The 15,389-nt window shown below is 39.9% G+C and overlaps 1 protein-coding gene across 34 annotated transcripts in view; it reads right to left on the reverse strand.

Moving 5' to 3' along the window:
* Nucleotides 1-329: 329 nt before the first annotated feature.
* Nucleotides 330-15,389, reverse strand: part of DLG2 (discs large MAGUK scaffold protein 2) — a 998,396-nt gene continuing 983,336 nt past the window's right edge. For all 34 annotated transcript variants that reach the window (XM_042024070.1, XM_042024069.1, XM_042024064.1 and 31 more), the window contains 6 exons: nucleotides 13,424-13,474; nucleotides 12,564-12,665; nucleotides 11,438-11,610; nucleotides 10,609-10,718; nucleotides 6,238-6,329; nucleotides 330-5,545 (listed from right to left, as the gene is read on the reverse strand). In XM_042024070.1, coding sequence (XP_041880004.1) covers nucleotides 5,439-5,545; nucleotides 6,238-6,329; nucleotides 10,609-10,718; nucleotides 11,438-11,610; nucleotides 12,564-12,665; nucleotides 13,424-13,474 — 635 coding nt within the window. In that variant the 3' untranslated portion in view covers nucleotides 330-5,438. The remainder of the gene's footprint in view (nucleotides 5,546-6,237; nucleotides 6,330-10,608; nucleotides 10,719-11,437; nucleotides 11,611-12,563; nucleotides 12,666-13,423; nucleotides 13,475-15,389) is intronic.

Consider the following 15,389-nt stretch of genomic DNA (forward strand, 5'->3'; position numbering starts at 1 on the left):
TAAAAAAGGGCAAGAAGGAAAAATGTGTCCTATTCTCAGTCACTTTTGAAACCATCCTCCTAATTCCATACCTGTGTCTGTCTTGTGTGATAGATGTGATACTGTCTCAAGATAAAAGCATAATATATTTCTTTTACTATTCTGCTCCAAGGAAAAAAGACAAATTATGCCTTGTGAAGAAGCCATTTGCTATAAAGTGTAAAAATGCTTTAATATTAATATTTTATAATAAAATTCATGACATATTTATAAACACTCTATCAAGCATTTACAACTGAACCACAGCTGAGAGCTTGGACTGGAATAAATAAGCAAGGACACAGCTAGTATGAAATATACAGCTTAATTTTTATAATTGTGTGTGCTTTATTCTTTACACAAATGGAATGGATGCGCAGAGTATTTACACATAACAGGAGTGTAAGCTGGACAGGGTGTTTTGTAAACTCCAGTTCAGATTCTGAGTACCCCACTCTACAGGTGGACTGAGGAACATCCTGCTAAAGAGACGCGCGCTGGACATTGTGCTGGAGGGAGCAGCTTGGTGCATACAGGCTGCTGCACTCAGAAATTCAAACTGGCCAATTCAAATTTAGGAGCACAAATCCAGAAATTAAAAGGTTGCTATCCCACTAAGAGCCAACAGTGTTCCCCCCCACCCCTTTTTTTTTTTTTCTCTTTTTTTCCCCTTTTTTATGCTTTTTTTTCCCCTCGAAGATCTTGCCTTGGATGCTGGCTCCCATCCCCAGAAATGCTGTTTTACATCAGGGCAAGCTGCCTGTGCTGCAGGGCCAGAAGGTGTAAGCTGCTAATGTGGTGTGAGAGATGATGAATTGCCTCTCGTGTTTTTCACCTTAAAGACAGAGTTTCAAAAGGGTCAATGAGGCATCAGAGTGGTAGTTCCTATAGCTCTTGGTGAGACGTCAGTGCAGCTGAAGCCTTCTGCAAGTCCATTTGGCCCCTGGGGTGTCTTTTTGTTAGGAGTTTCACAGCACTGGCCTCAAAAGGATCTTGGTCCATGACTTGGGTTTTACAGTGAAATGAACAGTAAATAATGATGGAAAGCACTGAGCTGCTGTTTAATCAGGTGGCCTTGGTGTTTTACAGAGATGTAAAATAATCAGTATGATAAAGAGGATGGATGTTTTACTTCAGGTGGTATAAATGGGATGGACTCCATTGAAATCAGAGGAGTGACCGTGATTTCCAGCAGCTGAGGATCTAGGCTAGCTATATGATATGATATAGATAGATTTTAGATGTTACCTGTTTTTAGCTTTGATGCTGATTTGTGTCCTAGAATGGAAACTTTCTTTTTTTAGCATAATGACCTCATTCTTATTTCTGAACCAACTGACAAAATGTCTGATTTTTAATGGGAGAGAAAAAAGTTTATTCCACCAAGGAATGGGCTTGCGCACTTGAATGCAGTTGCACAGTGAACCACATGCATAACATGACAGGCAAAATGTTCAAGAGGGAAAATATTGAGATTAAAAGCTATGAAGGATAAAAGACCACTTTCTGTGAACACGGCAGATATTATGGCTTTAAATCTGCATCTGAAAAAGAAGGTTGGTACTTCTTTCATCAACACGGTTTTTCCTACAAATATCCTCATGTGTTTTCACTCATTGAATCCTCTGGTCAGGGATACAATTTGAAAAACAAAAATTAAAATATAAGAAAGCCAAAACAAAAATACAGTTTGACTGAGTGCTGATGAGCAAGTAACAGTGAAGGTGTAATGCCAACAATTTCTCCATAGAAAATGAATGTAAATAGGTAGGTGCATGTTGTATACCTAGGACACTGTCGCTGGCTCATAGCGGTTATTAGCTTGGGTTCCACACTGCTCTCCAGGATGAGGATTTGTAATTTCAGTGCAACGGAGAGATTTCTTATCCTTGACTTTCACTGAGTGGTTCCTAGGACCCTATCCACACTGGAGCATCAAACCATGCTAGCTACAAACACAATTACATCACAGAATATTGATCTAGAAACAGCCTTTACTACCAAAGAAATTACAAAGTGCTAGCATGGACAGGGTACCTCTGTAGGAAGGGGGATTAAGCAGGAAATAGGCTCTTTCACTGGTTGATGGTCAGACCGTAAGACCAGCGACGAAGTGCCGTTCCACTGAGCCCTGTTAGCAAGCTCTCAATGAGTCAGTGCATGGAATATTTTTTATTTTTTTGTTTGTGGCAAGGAAAAATAATTAAGTTGTAATATTGCACATCTGCACAAAGCTAGCAAGATGTCATTGTGATCATCCATGGGTGGACAAAAAGCTGTGATAATTTTGTTTCTGCTTAGACCCTACGGTGCTACACACTGTGCCAGAACATGAGATATAGCACCAGGGGTGTGATCTGGCACTTTTCCTAAAGGGTCCAGCATTTGCATTTGTCTCATGGTTAGACGCTCCCAAGTCTTTTACATGGACAGAAAAGGAATCTGATTATGCTAAGCTGTGTTAGCACCAATATGGAGTCAGGCGCCAATTGCTGTGGGTTGTGAGTTTGGACTTTTTGTTTTCCACCAGATGTAATTTTGCATGAGTCTTATGTTTTTCTTCCTCCTCCCACTACCACCCAGTATGATCTGAACAGCTGCAATGCAAAAATGGACTGCAGCTCTGAGGATGCTGCAACATGGAATGCAAAACATCAACACACAAAACAAATGGGAGTACAAGTCCTAACGGAAATAAGATCTCTCACTGATTCTCTTGATGATTTGTTTTTAAATATATGTTTTATTTAAAAAAAAAAAAAAAAGAAGAAGTGCAATGTCAACTCTAAAATGGAAGCACAAACAACAGACAGGGAAAAATAAATAATGTTACTACAGTAACCAAGGACTGATGGAAAAATTGATTGTACTCAGCCATAGTGTTACTGTTCACCGTAAAGCACAGCACATGACAAAGCAAAACAGTTACTAGTAGGATAGTACCATAAAAGGCTGCATGCTGAACTAAGAAACAAAGAAGCAGATGTGATTGATTGCTTAAAAACAGCTGAAAATTAGAACGAAGTTCCTGCTTTAGGATACTTGGTTTTTCAGGTCTGGTGGGCTATTTCCCAACCTGGGGCAATAGTATTTTGCTAGCATGGAAAAATCCATGGCTTCCAAAGATCTGGGGTCACTCTGTGGACTTCTGCAGAATTATCCAAAATCAAAGCATTCATTAATTTATATTAAAAAAAAAAAAATGTTTCTAGCCCTTCGGGTTACAAAGATCTTCTGGAGACTTAACTGAAACCCTTGTTTATAAATCTGCGCTGACCAGGCAAGAAAAATAGTTAAAGAAGTGTGAACTTCTCAAAGTTACCATAGTTGGGCAGTAAGCGTGAAAGGCCCCCTCAGGGCCACTAAAATGCCCATATTTTTAACCCTGTCACTGCTGGTGGCTTTTGCAAACATCCAGCTCATCGCGCTGTCCGCGGAAGTTGGCTGGGTAGACCTGTCAGCTGGACAGGGTGTAGAAATGCAAGCTTCAAATAGACAAGTACCAGAGGAGTCTATTTAGCACTTGCCCTTAAGACATCCGTAAGCGTCAGGGTTGCTGTAGCCACCAGCTATAAGTATTGCACTCCTGCAGTGCAGCAGAGGCAGGAGTGTGGGTTTTACAGAGAACATGGTCCAGCAGCAGCAAAGGCAATTCAGTTTTACTGTCACAGCATCTGTTGCAGTTGTCCCCTTGTAAGTCAGTGAAGAATGGCATCAGTATACAGAAGAAGGGCAATGTGAAATGAGAAAAAAACCCCCTCCTTCTCCCCTTCCATACACCCCAAACTGCAATTCCACAGACTTTCCCCAAATCCCTCACAAATGTCTATTGCCTCAGTTTTTGCTTTTAAGACCCTTGTTGACTGTGAAATGAATGAAGATACAAGTTAGTTGGTGACCTGCCTGAAAAGAGAGGAAAGATCAAATGCTTTCATTATTTCCCTGAAGGAAACAGGAAGAATCATAAAAGATTTGATGTTTAAGGGTGCCTCCTTCCTAAGAGAGAAATTATGAACTGCATTTAAGCACTAACATTTTGCTTCTGAATAGTTGTCTCTCTCACAAGATGCATTTTCCTTTTTTGTTCAGAAAATTCCTACAGGGCAGTGAGTTCAAGAGATCTTTCCACAGGAGTTCATCATGATTAAACACAGGCAAGGGAGAGGATTAAATTGAAAGAAAAACAAGATGACAACTACAATTTAAGGAATTATCTTGCTTGCCATTAATAATAGAGAATCTGTTATGGAAGAGGTATAATGCAACTTGATGGTCCTCTTTACATTTGACAGTCGCACAAGGGTGTAAATATTTAATCTTTCAATTAATTAATCTTTACAAAATATCTTCACAAAAACATTTTACCTATAGAAATTAGTTTCTATACATCAATATATTTTTATTTTTATAAATTATTCCATCTTTAAGTGCCTTCTATCAATATAAATGATAAAATAGACAATCAAAAATTTTAAAGCTTTTCCCAGTTGTATCCCTCCTTGTTAACATAGGTGCTGTGAATCCTAATACATGTGTGTGTCCACATGGGAATGTGTTTGTGTGCACGTGTGTGTGATGTGAAATGCTTCCATCCTCTCCCACCCCTAAACACCATCAAAATGAACCATATTGTTGGTAGTTCCTGATGCAATAGTGCTTCCAAAGGGGAAAAAAGAAATGCTTGACTTGGTTTCAGAAATCAAAAGATGTGCATAGTTACCAAAGTCGAGGTGTACCAACTACAAATGTGCAATGACAAGCTTAGAACAGGACCCACCTCCCAGCCAAGTCACACAGTGTCCTAACAGTGACCTCAGTAGGAAGTGGACCAAATACTCTGAGCTTGATTTTGCAAGGTGCGTGTGGCCCTGATCTAGCAAAAATGCTTAAGCCTGTGCTTAGCTTTGAGCACGTGAATAGTCCTACTGGAATTGGTGGGACTGAATGGCATAGGGAAGGGTCACAAGTGACTCCAAGTCAACAGGCTACTCATGTAGGAATTGGGGTCAAGTGCTGAGCGCCTTGCAGGATCAAGCCCTATATGAGGTTCAAGAGCTGGGAACTTCTCTAAAGCAATCAACACACTGAGCTCAGCCATTGAAATTGATCAAAATGTCCGCGTGGGCACAGGAGGTGGCTTAGCTCCCCTTGACAGAGGGTCTCCATGTCAAAAGTTTATACCTACAACTCGTGCTCTGAGCACACAACAGATTTGCTTTATATGGTAGAAGTCTTTTTGTTCCTACCCTTTGACCCATCAGTGTCCTTCATGGCTTCAAACACTTTGTGTTGTACATTCATCAAAATTCACATTGACTGCAAAGAACATAAATGCAACAAAAACAGGAAAGCCTCCAAATAGTATATTATAGTTTTCTTCTAAATATTCTCCCGTTGTAATCAGAGGTGCAGTGGCTAATTTATAATTTTTCCTTTGAAGGAATCCAGATGAAAGGCCCAGATTGTTCTTCAATTACAAGTTTGCATTGATTATATATATCTTCTAAGCTATCTCCTTGGACAATAGCTGCAGTAGAGAAAACATATCAATATTTCTTTTAATTGACAGATACAGCATCCAGTGTCAGCAGATTTTCAGCATACTCATAGATACTGATGGAATGAGAAGAATACTGGTATACTGACATGTTGATTATGGAAGTGTCATACCCCTGAGGATGATAACTAAGTTCAAATCAATGCACCTGCCTATGACAGAGATCCATCCCACTGCTTGTACTGAGAAGACTGAGACAGGTTAGTTCAGAGAACTAGCAGTTCTGTCCTGGGGAGAGCAGCACAAGAGATTCCCACTGTTGGAGGTCAAGCTTTAAATTTTATTTGATTTAGAACCTACTTCAGCAGTGGGCAGCAGCAGATTTACAACCTTTCTGATCTAGTTATAATGAGTTCACTCTTGGCTGCCAAGGTTAACAAGATCAGGCCCAAGCTGACAGAAGGTAAAGCAACTGTAACACAAAGCACAATGGTTTGCCCCTTAATTTGCCTTGGCATAGATACTCCTTCAGGACATCAAACTTTTCAGGAGTCAAGTGCCTCAACTGCTCTTGAATTTCAAGGAAACAATATTCTCAAGCAAGTCCTTACTCTGGGCACACTATACTGATAGGTACTCTAGGTCAAAGACAGAGCTGATCCAGTTGTTTTGCAATAAAAGACTATATCTTGGGAAAAAAAAAGGTATTAATAAAAACATACCTGTGAAATATTCTCCAAATTCTTGTTCTAATTTAATTGCTCGATCATAGGTTTTCTTTGCTTGCTCCTCTGTGAGACGTTTATTCATTTCCCTAGAAACACAGAGGAAGTCATCAAAAAATTTAGATTTTTGCTAGAATGGCTTTCAAAAGACATGTTCAACTGAATCACAGATAGATTGAGGATGGTACAAGAATAAAGTGGTAAAATTCTTCCAACAGTTCACGGACAGCTTCAATATTTTCAATTTAATTTCATTCTTATGTAGTACAAAACTACTTCTTCAGACTAATTCCCATTTCATTTTTCTCCACCTAATTTTTATCTTGGGTTCACTACTCTACATTCTCAAACAAAATACAAGGCCCGAGTCTGGTAGCTACTAACTGAGATAGACTTTGAGACAACAGGAACCCGTAAGTGGTCTGGAATCCAGGATGTTCCATAGCCTGAGCACTCAGCACTCCTGCCTGAAGCTCCTCTGTATCTCCCAGACTCAGCTGGTGGTCTCAGATGAGTAAGGTTGTACTGACTGCTTATTGGGTGCCAAGAAATAAAAAAAAAAAAGACAGACAGTAACATTCTGGTTTTTTTCAGTGTTTTGTTATTTTGATGGACCATTTCTATTTCAACAGAAGCATTATTTAATAACTTTAAGGAATGAGTTGTCTTGCCTGTGCACGCTCAGGTGTTAATACCACTGTATACTTACAATGAATCAAGCTTACGCTCATTCATTGCCTTACACTCATATGCCTGTAGATGTCCAAATTATCAAAAATAAATAGACTTTGCTTGTTCTAGCTTTTTTTCCCCAGCATGGATTCGCTTTTTTCTTAAAACATGACAGGACTTTTCTGAGGCAACTAGGAAAGCAAGAGAAGGGAGCACCTTGTGTTCTGCATAAATCTAATGTTATGCCTTGCACTGAATCATATGATGGTGTGGTAATGGACTGTATACAGTATGCTATGGGTGATGCACATAGGAAATTATGGACATGATGGTGCAAAAAAAAAAAGCTCTATGAAGCACACAACAGTATGAACTTGCTACAGCTAATTCCTACTTGGCTTGTGAAAAACACTCTGGAAGATGTCCAGGATGCAAAAAGGTATTTCTAGAAATGGCTTAAAGCTGCCTACCTATATAAGTAACCATACAGCTGGGCACACTGCTTAGGAAAAATCTCCTTGGAAGTACTAATGCCATGGAGAAAGCAGGCTTACAAAATGAAGGCTAAGAAAGATTTCTTTTAAAATTTATCTCAGTTATTTGTAGATTATATAAATGGGTTTAATATAATCTATGTGTTGTCCTGCTAAATTTGTAACACTACTAATTCTATTTATTGGAAAGACTGCTATCTAATCAAGTTCAGGTGGACTTTGCATCAGCTACACCTACTTGAACATCTCTTTAGGTGACTGAACCAAAACCCTGTCTTGCAGTGGGACCACTGCAATTTCTTAGGCAAACTTAACATTTTCATCTTATGGGCATTTAACCAATATTGTAATGCTAACAACATCCTCTCCCTTTCAGATCTATTTCTGGTAAATTTTTGAGAAGTCTTCCTCAAGATCTTTGAAGAGCAGAAAAGATAATACAAATAAAAATATAAGCAAGTGTTTAAAATAGGAAGTACTTTGAAAGAGGTAGAAATTTGCATTACACTTTCAGGTTGTAGATTTGCCTGGGGTATAAAACTGTGCTAGTTGTATTCCTGACTCTGCCCATTCTGTGCCCTTATAAGGGAGGATGGAGAAGGAGGAGGACCATGATGAAATAAAATTGCTGTCATACTGCAGTCCCTTCTATTTCTTATTTCTTAGCTGGGGGCCTGCACAGCTGGTGAATTCAAAATACAGTACATATTTTCCAAGGTTTTCCTCCTCTCCCAGTGAAAAGCTCACCCAGGCAGGTTCTTTCTTACTTCCATTTCTCATCCCCATGATCTCACCACTGTCCTCATTCCTCTAGAGAGAGAGGCTGATTGAAGGGTATGAACAAGGATGCCTCTGGGAGTTAACCAGGTGGAGTCACGTAAGACTTGAAAGAGAGGAAGGGAGAAAGGAAGGGAGGAAGGGGTGATGGAGCAGTTTGTTTACAGCAGTGGCCACGTGTTCTGATTGCTTTTACATCCAACAGCACCTTACAGTCATTTACTGCTGTGGTGATAAGTGTTAATAGGGTATTTCCAGAAAACCTGCAATAACCAGGTTTCAAGTGCAGATGCAAACTTGATTTATGCTCCCTTCACTCTTCCACTCTCATATGGATGCAAACGAGCATATGCATAAATGAAAGACTACAACTTTATGTGCTAATTTTGATGAAAGATAAATCTTTAGTCTTTGTTTCTCTGCATCTCGTGATTATAAATTTTTTGTCTTTTGTGTTTTGACTGCTATTACAGTAGCTTTCAACTCATTTGTATGAACAGGAGTCATTGCTATGGCAGATAAACCTGTAATTTTTTGTGTTGCAGTAGGTACATATCTAAAAAAGACTGAATCACAGAATCATTTAGGTTGGAAAAGACCTCCAAGATTGTCAAGTCCAACCTTTGACTGATCACCACCTTTTTAACTAGATCATAGCACTAAGTGCCACGTCCAGGCATTTCTTGAACAGCACCCTTGTTGTATTGCCCTAAGTGAAATATTAGCATTGCTTTGGTTCAATAGCAATGACTGTCATAATATTTTGCATCTTCATTAACACCATTCAGTCAGTCTATTCAAGGATTTGCAGTTCTAACATCAAATCAACAAAGCCTTTATGTTATTGCCACTTTTCTGGCTCTGCCTGGTGTATTTTTCAGAGTAAAGGTCACTTTTATTTACTTTTTTAAAAAATCACTCCAGAGGCAATGCCAGCATTAAAAAAATAATGGAAATGTTTTATGAATGGGAAAACTGTACGTTAAGATCTGTTAAAACAATCAATGCAGAAGGCAGGCTATCAGACTACCCTTCCCATTCTACACAGCAACAAAATCAGAATATTATTGAATTGTAGGGCTGGAAGAAAAGTCAGGAAGTCAGGATGGTGCTGTGCAAGTACCACATATTGTGCATCATGTCTTGTAATGTGGCTTGTACATACAACAAGATCGTTGCCAAAAGGCAGGGCTGAGAAGAATGCACATTCCTGGGATGGGTCATGTTTGCATTCTCTGGCTCTGTGACCACTGGCTGTGAGCACACTGTTACCATCACCAGACATGCATCTGTCACAGGAGATGGACTGCCAACATTTTAGCTGTCAAACACATACCTATGGCACTACCTGGCATTTGCAGAGCCTTGGGGGAGGGCAAGGCACAGAGTTTAAAATTTCACCCCTATCACAGCAAATTAAGCTGATAGATCTTGCATAACTGTAAGTGTACATGGAAAACAACTTGAGAACCATGTATTTTATCCTGAGTTTTAACTCCGGATGAATATCAATTCCGTATTTCCTCCTCAGCCTTCTCTCTGTGGCACTAGATATTTCCTGCTCCTCCTTCACCAGCAGAGTGGAACCCAGAATCAGGCCAGCACTCCAGATGAGGCCTCATCCACACCGAGTAAAACAAAACAGCTGTCTATTGTGTCCTTACAGAACACTGATATGAATACAGCCCACAGTGGCAATTTCTTTTTTTGCAACCACATTATCCATCCACTCATATTCCTGTGTGATCCACCCCAACTGCCAGATGCTTTTCTGCAGTGCTATAGCTAAATTATTCTCTGTTTGTACTCATGCATTTCATTTTCTCTCCTTTGTCTGTGCTGAATTTCATCTTACCGATCTTACACTGAGTTTTGATCTTATCCCCCAAAGTGTGTGCCACCTCAGACATCCTTGGCAGCATGGAGCCGACTCTTTCATTCCTGTATGTTTGCCCCTCTCCAGTCCCATGGCTCCTTGCCTATCCTCTTACAGACCTTCAGGTAAATGAAGGGCTGGTGAAGAGGAACACACCTCAAGTCTGACACAGGTTTAACCACCTGGCCTGTGCCCTTGATCAGACTCTAAACCCCAGGAGCACCCATGGATGCATGGGACAAGCCAAGCTACAAGAGTGAGTCCCTGGTGAACTTGTTGCACAGGTTGGAGCAAGTACACCAAGCACCGGCAGGGAGTCCTTCATGGTCCAGCACATAATCCCACTTGTCCCAGCCTGAAAGGTTCACAGCTATGGCTTGTTCCTTGAGATACCAGGATACAGTGGATGACAGGCTCTGAGGACACTCTTCCCACTTCCTCTCATTATTACTGATTTTAGAGAACAAGCAAAATGTAGACTCAGAACCTGTGTGGTGCCACTTGAGGCTGTACCCAAAATACAAAATGCTTGAAGAAATTTATACTCACATCAGAGGCTCCCATGATTTGGGCTTAATGAAGATAGCAATGGGATAGAGTTGTGCAACTTGTAGTCGTTTGATAGCATTTCCTGACACATCAAGTATACAGTGCTTGCCCTGTTGGAAACAGATGAGCATGTGTTTATTTTTGCAGACTTTGCTGCAGATCAGCCAAGAGACAGGAAGCAAATCTGCAATGCAGTGCCCTGGAATGGGGCCATTACTGGCACACCAGGGAAGAGGGAGCCTTCACTGTGCTTCACTACTCTGCATACTTTCCTTTGCTTTGATGCCAGTATAAATATACACTGGTGATATGGGAACAAACTTGGGGTTTATTTTCTACTGGGATGAAATTTACAGCGGCAGGAGAATTTTCTTGAGATGAGGAAAATCAGTTCATAAAAGTAATAGGATGTCCATGTTCTTAGTGATTAATTCAGTCCTTGTTTATATCAAAGACTCCTTGTGTCACCTGAGGCAAATAATTTCATCTTTCTGTGATTTGTTCTTTTGCCTCTTTGAAAGTGATTTAGTTTATCTACCTGTCTTACAGAAGTAGAAAGCGTAGAGGAAGAGTAGAGGCTGTTTTGAGGAGTACTTGAGGCACTGTGTTAGAACCCTGAATCCATGGCACTACAGCCAAGTACAGAGAGTGCCAAGGATGATGTCATTCAAAGTCAGAGACTCCACTTGTGGAGTCATTACAAAGCCTATTAATATTAGGATGCCGTTTTGCAGCTATTTTTTATTTTTGGCAGAGAATCATGTCTGAGACACAATTTGGAAACAAAGCAGATCATGTTGCACTGGCAATAAAACTATTGCCAACCTACCCTTTCTGCCACAAATCTCACAGACTGGACACTAGTTCCATATAAATTATCATTGTACTGCCCAGCTTCTATAAATTTGTGCTCTTGGATATCTTTTTCCATTTGTTCTCTTGAAATGACAAAATGATAATCTCTCCCATCCACTTCATAGTCACGCTTTGGCCGCGTGGTATCTGCATGAAAAAAAAAGACAGAAGATCAGGAAGTCTGCAAAAACATTTAGTGCAGAAAATGCAGCTGTGGTTTGCTCAGTGGGCAATGCTGGGTCTGCTTTACGTGAAGGCACTTCACCTCTAGATCTTTGGCTACTACATACTATTTTCAATGGAGCTATGACAATAAAGTTGTCTTTTTGTACTAATACCTTCTGATGTTTACCTCCAATCAATACAGACTTAAATAAAATTAGAGTTTACCGGAATTCCACCTTTTGCAGCAGAATCACACACAAACCCCAAATATAAAATGCATTTCATATTTTAAATTTAATGTTATTACTGTGATAAAATGAATTGTCATCTCATCAACTCAATTTAGCCTTATTTAGAAGCCTGATTCTGTTCTCATCTCTAGTGGTTTTAAGTTAGTGTATTGCCAGAGACAACCATTTAAAATGAAGTACAACTGCAATCAGGGCCTCAAATAAACAGCAAGCTCTAATGTTGCGAGATACAAATACTCTGATTAATTCAGGGTCCAACATTGCTTTCTGATTCAACAGACTATATCTCACACAAATCACAGACTACTCCTTGTATTTATTGGTGGATGCTGTGCAATTGAGTTGAAACATTTTACATTTTACCAGTATTTCAAACTTTTATCTTATTTAAGAAACCACAGATTGATTACTAAACTGAGTTAGTGACTAGAATTTTTCTTGTTTAAAAGTGTCCTAGGGCGTTGGAGACAATTCTTTTGAGAATTTTTTTCCAGATCTTCACAACCTTTTTTTTTTTTCTAATTTATTTGTTTTTTCCCCTTTTCTGTCTGATGAAAAAATGACTTTTGAGAAACTCAACTATGTATAGTTCATGGATGCTGCCTTCACAGAAATGTACTTAATGTGTGGCACCAAGGGATTCAGTTCACTCTGCTGCAGAACTAGGAGTAAAATCATACTTACGTGGTACACAAGACCCAAACTTATCAGGGAATTCAGATATCAAATCATCATTGATCCGATCTTTCATAGGACCCAGAATAATAACTGGCCTGGTGTAATTAACTGAAAAACAAAAAGAAAGGCACATTTAGATGATCTTACTGGTAATAATAAATGAATTTACCCAAATATGTGCTAACCAGGGTTGCTGTCTTTATGTATGAAGTGAAAACTTAGGTGCACATTTTATTAATGGATATTTTATTTATTGACATGAAAAAGGGAATGGAATGAGTACCACTGCAGAGCTCTGTGATGGTCCATGCACACGTCAAATGACTATGTAGAAGCATACATATATTTGCTATTGCTCAACAAGGCCACTCAACAATGCTTGCAGATGGACTCTTCCATGAGGCATGGAAAGGCTATTGCAGCATTTTTTTCTCCTCAAGTTATGTAAGTGCATCCCCCATTAAACCGGATGGATGTGCTCCCATTTTAAGTTGCCTTTCCATAGGTTTGTCTACCCTGGACAGTGGCACATAACACATGAGAAGCAAAATAATAAAGGCTTTCCATGTAACAATATTGCAGTAAATCTAGAAAAGCTACATCAATATTTTGTAGATCGATTATTTACTGTACTAGTAAAGCCCGTGAGGACATGCTGGGGAGAGTCCTAGGAATGTCAGGAAGTGGGGGCTGCCAAGGAATACTGTACCATCAGGTTTTTTTCATTTGAAAACAGACTGAGTGTCTAAGAAAAAGAAGCCACAGAGAAACTGGGACTGGCAAAGCAAGGCTTACTGCTCTGTTGGCCCTCAAACCCTGAAACGAAAAATATAAGGAAGAGTGATAGAAAAGAAGATGAAACTTACTTTCCTGTCTTGTGACAGGTTCATAAGAAAGGATGCAGTCTTCTTGGCCTCCTGATGAGAGAAGAAAGACAAGAGATTGAAGCTGATAAGGAACATGTCGGGTATTTAAGTTTGATAAAATGCTTCACATAGAGACAGACCAGGTTCAACACTTCTCTCTTGATAAACCTCTCACCTGAACCATTCCAAAGTCCATCATAACTTCCATGTATGGAGACAGTTTTTTCCTTCCCCACCCTCCCCTTCCATGTGTTTCAATTCTATTTACTGAAATTGGGCTTTTTTATTGACAGGCAACATGCCTTTATTTATGATTTGATACAAAGCTGTTTACAGGGATAGTGCAGAGATTTAAGATGCAATACTTTTCCTACTGTTAAGGCCCTAAAATGTTGCTGCAGAGTAAATCAACAGGCTACCTAGACAGAACAATTTTTATCCACAGAATATATATATTTTGGTTGATTGTTCTTCAGTGCATAGCCTCCATAGTCTAGTGCATTCACAGCCCAACATCTAGCTATGAGCTATTTTCTGATCCTTATCCTTTCCCTGAACACAAATCACAGACTCACAGAATGGTTGGGACTGAAAGGGACTTTCAGCTTCTGGAGATCACCTAGTCCAATCATCCCCTGTTAAAGCACCTAGAACAGGTTGTACAGGATCATGTCTAGGCAGGTTTTGAATATCTTCAGTGAAGGTCTCACAGCATCATATTTTATACATTTGTTCTCCCTCTGCCCTGTTAGGACAGTGCTGTTTCCTCATGGTGACATTTAGGGGACTAAAGCAGAGAAATTTGCCATGAGAAACAAGTGGCACTATATGGACCATGACTTGGGTGCAGGTGTGCAGTCCCTATGCATCACTGTCCTCCCATCCAAGGGAGTGAAAAAGGAGAGGGAGGAGGATTCATCACCTAAAGCATGAATAATTCCTGCTCATTTCTCTTTCTGGGTCACTGTCACATATTTGGTACCACATGAGGGCTCTGGCAGGTTCTAAATACAACTTAGCAAAGTTTAAAGTGATGATTTTATTTTTGCTCAGTTCAGGGCTTGTCTCTGAGAAGATGCACAGATGGGATTTTGCAACTAATTTAGATACTACAGAAGAAAGAGTACCATAAGGCACACCAGTGCTTTATAAAATAGACAGGGTTGCCTTTGTTTCATCTGCTTGCATGCACGTAAGCACCTGTGTTATATTTCTGGTGGGCTCCTGTCAAACCAAAGTGTGCACATAGAGGGGAAGAGTGCTGCCCTGCCTGATGGAAATACAGGATTTAGAGGGGGGTACACCTCACCCAGAAGTAGTCTGACTGCTGTCTGAGTTGCCCTCGAGGCTCCACTAACTACATTAACAAGCTTTGTGTTGGATGCAATGCCTAGCTCCCAAGAAGGTACAAAATTCTTTGTGGTTAGATCTCAGGCTGACTCCCAGCCCATGAATCTACTACGTGTGTGATACAGTATCTAGGCAGCAGTGACAAATGTGTAAGAGAGCTCTTCAAGTAAAAATAATGTTGTAATTATTGACAATGATGGAAACAGCAAATGAAAAACTGTACTGATGTGTTAGGAGAGAGGGAGAACTGACAGGACCAATTCCAGCCTAGCGATAGTGCTGAAGCAGCAAAGGAGAGAACATAATTTTTAATAAAAGGAAGAGATTAGACAGCATATGAGGATAAGGCCACATGGCATATGAGGAGTGTGGACAAGGGATTTTCTTTTCTGTTTGCAAATGTTTGATATTGTAATCACTTTTCTTTGGCTTTTTGCAAAGTTGGAAACCTAGAACTATTGTTACACTAGGTTTTATGCATCAGATGTATTGGTTTCCCTTAAGTTTCTCAGTAAATTTTAGGGGTGATGTAGAACTCAGGATGTCTCATTTCTCGAGAGATGGAAAAACCCACTCTCCAGGCTGGACAAGGATGGTCCTGCTTTGTCTGTCCTCT

Source organism: Corvus kubaryi, unplaced genomic scaffold (genome assembly GCF_017639235.1).
Source record: "Corvus kubaryi isolate FWS band 111438036 unplaced genomic scaffold, C.kubaryi_AGA036_p1.0 37260, whole genome shotgun sequence".
In the NCBI taxonomy this organism is placed as follows: domain Eukaryota; kingdom Metazoa; phylum Chordata; class Aves; order Passeriformes; family Corvidae; genus Corvus; species Corvus kubaryi.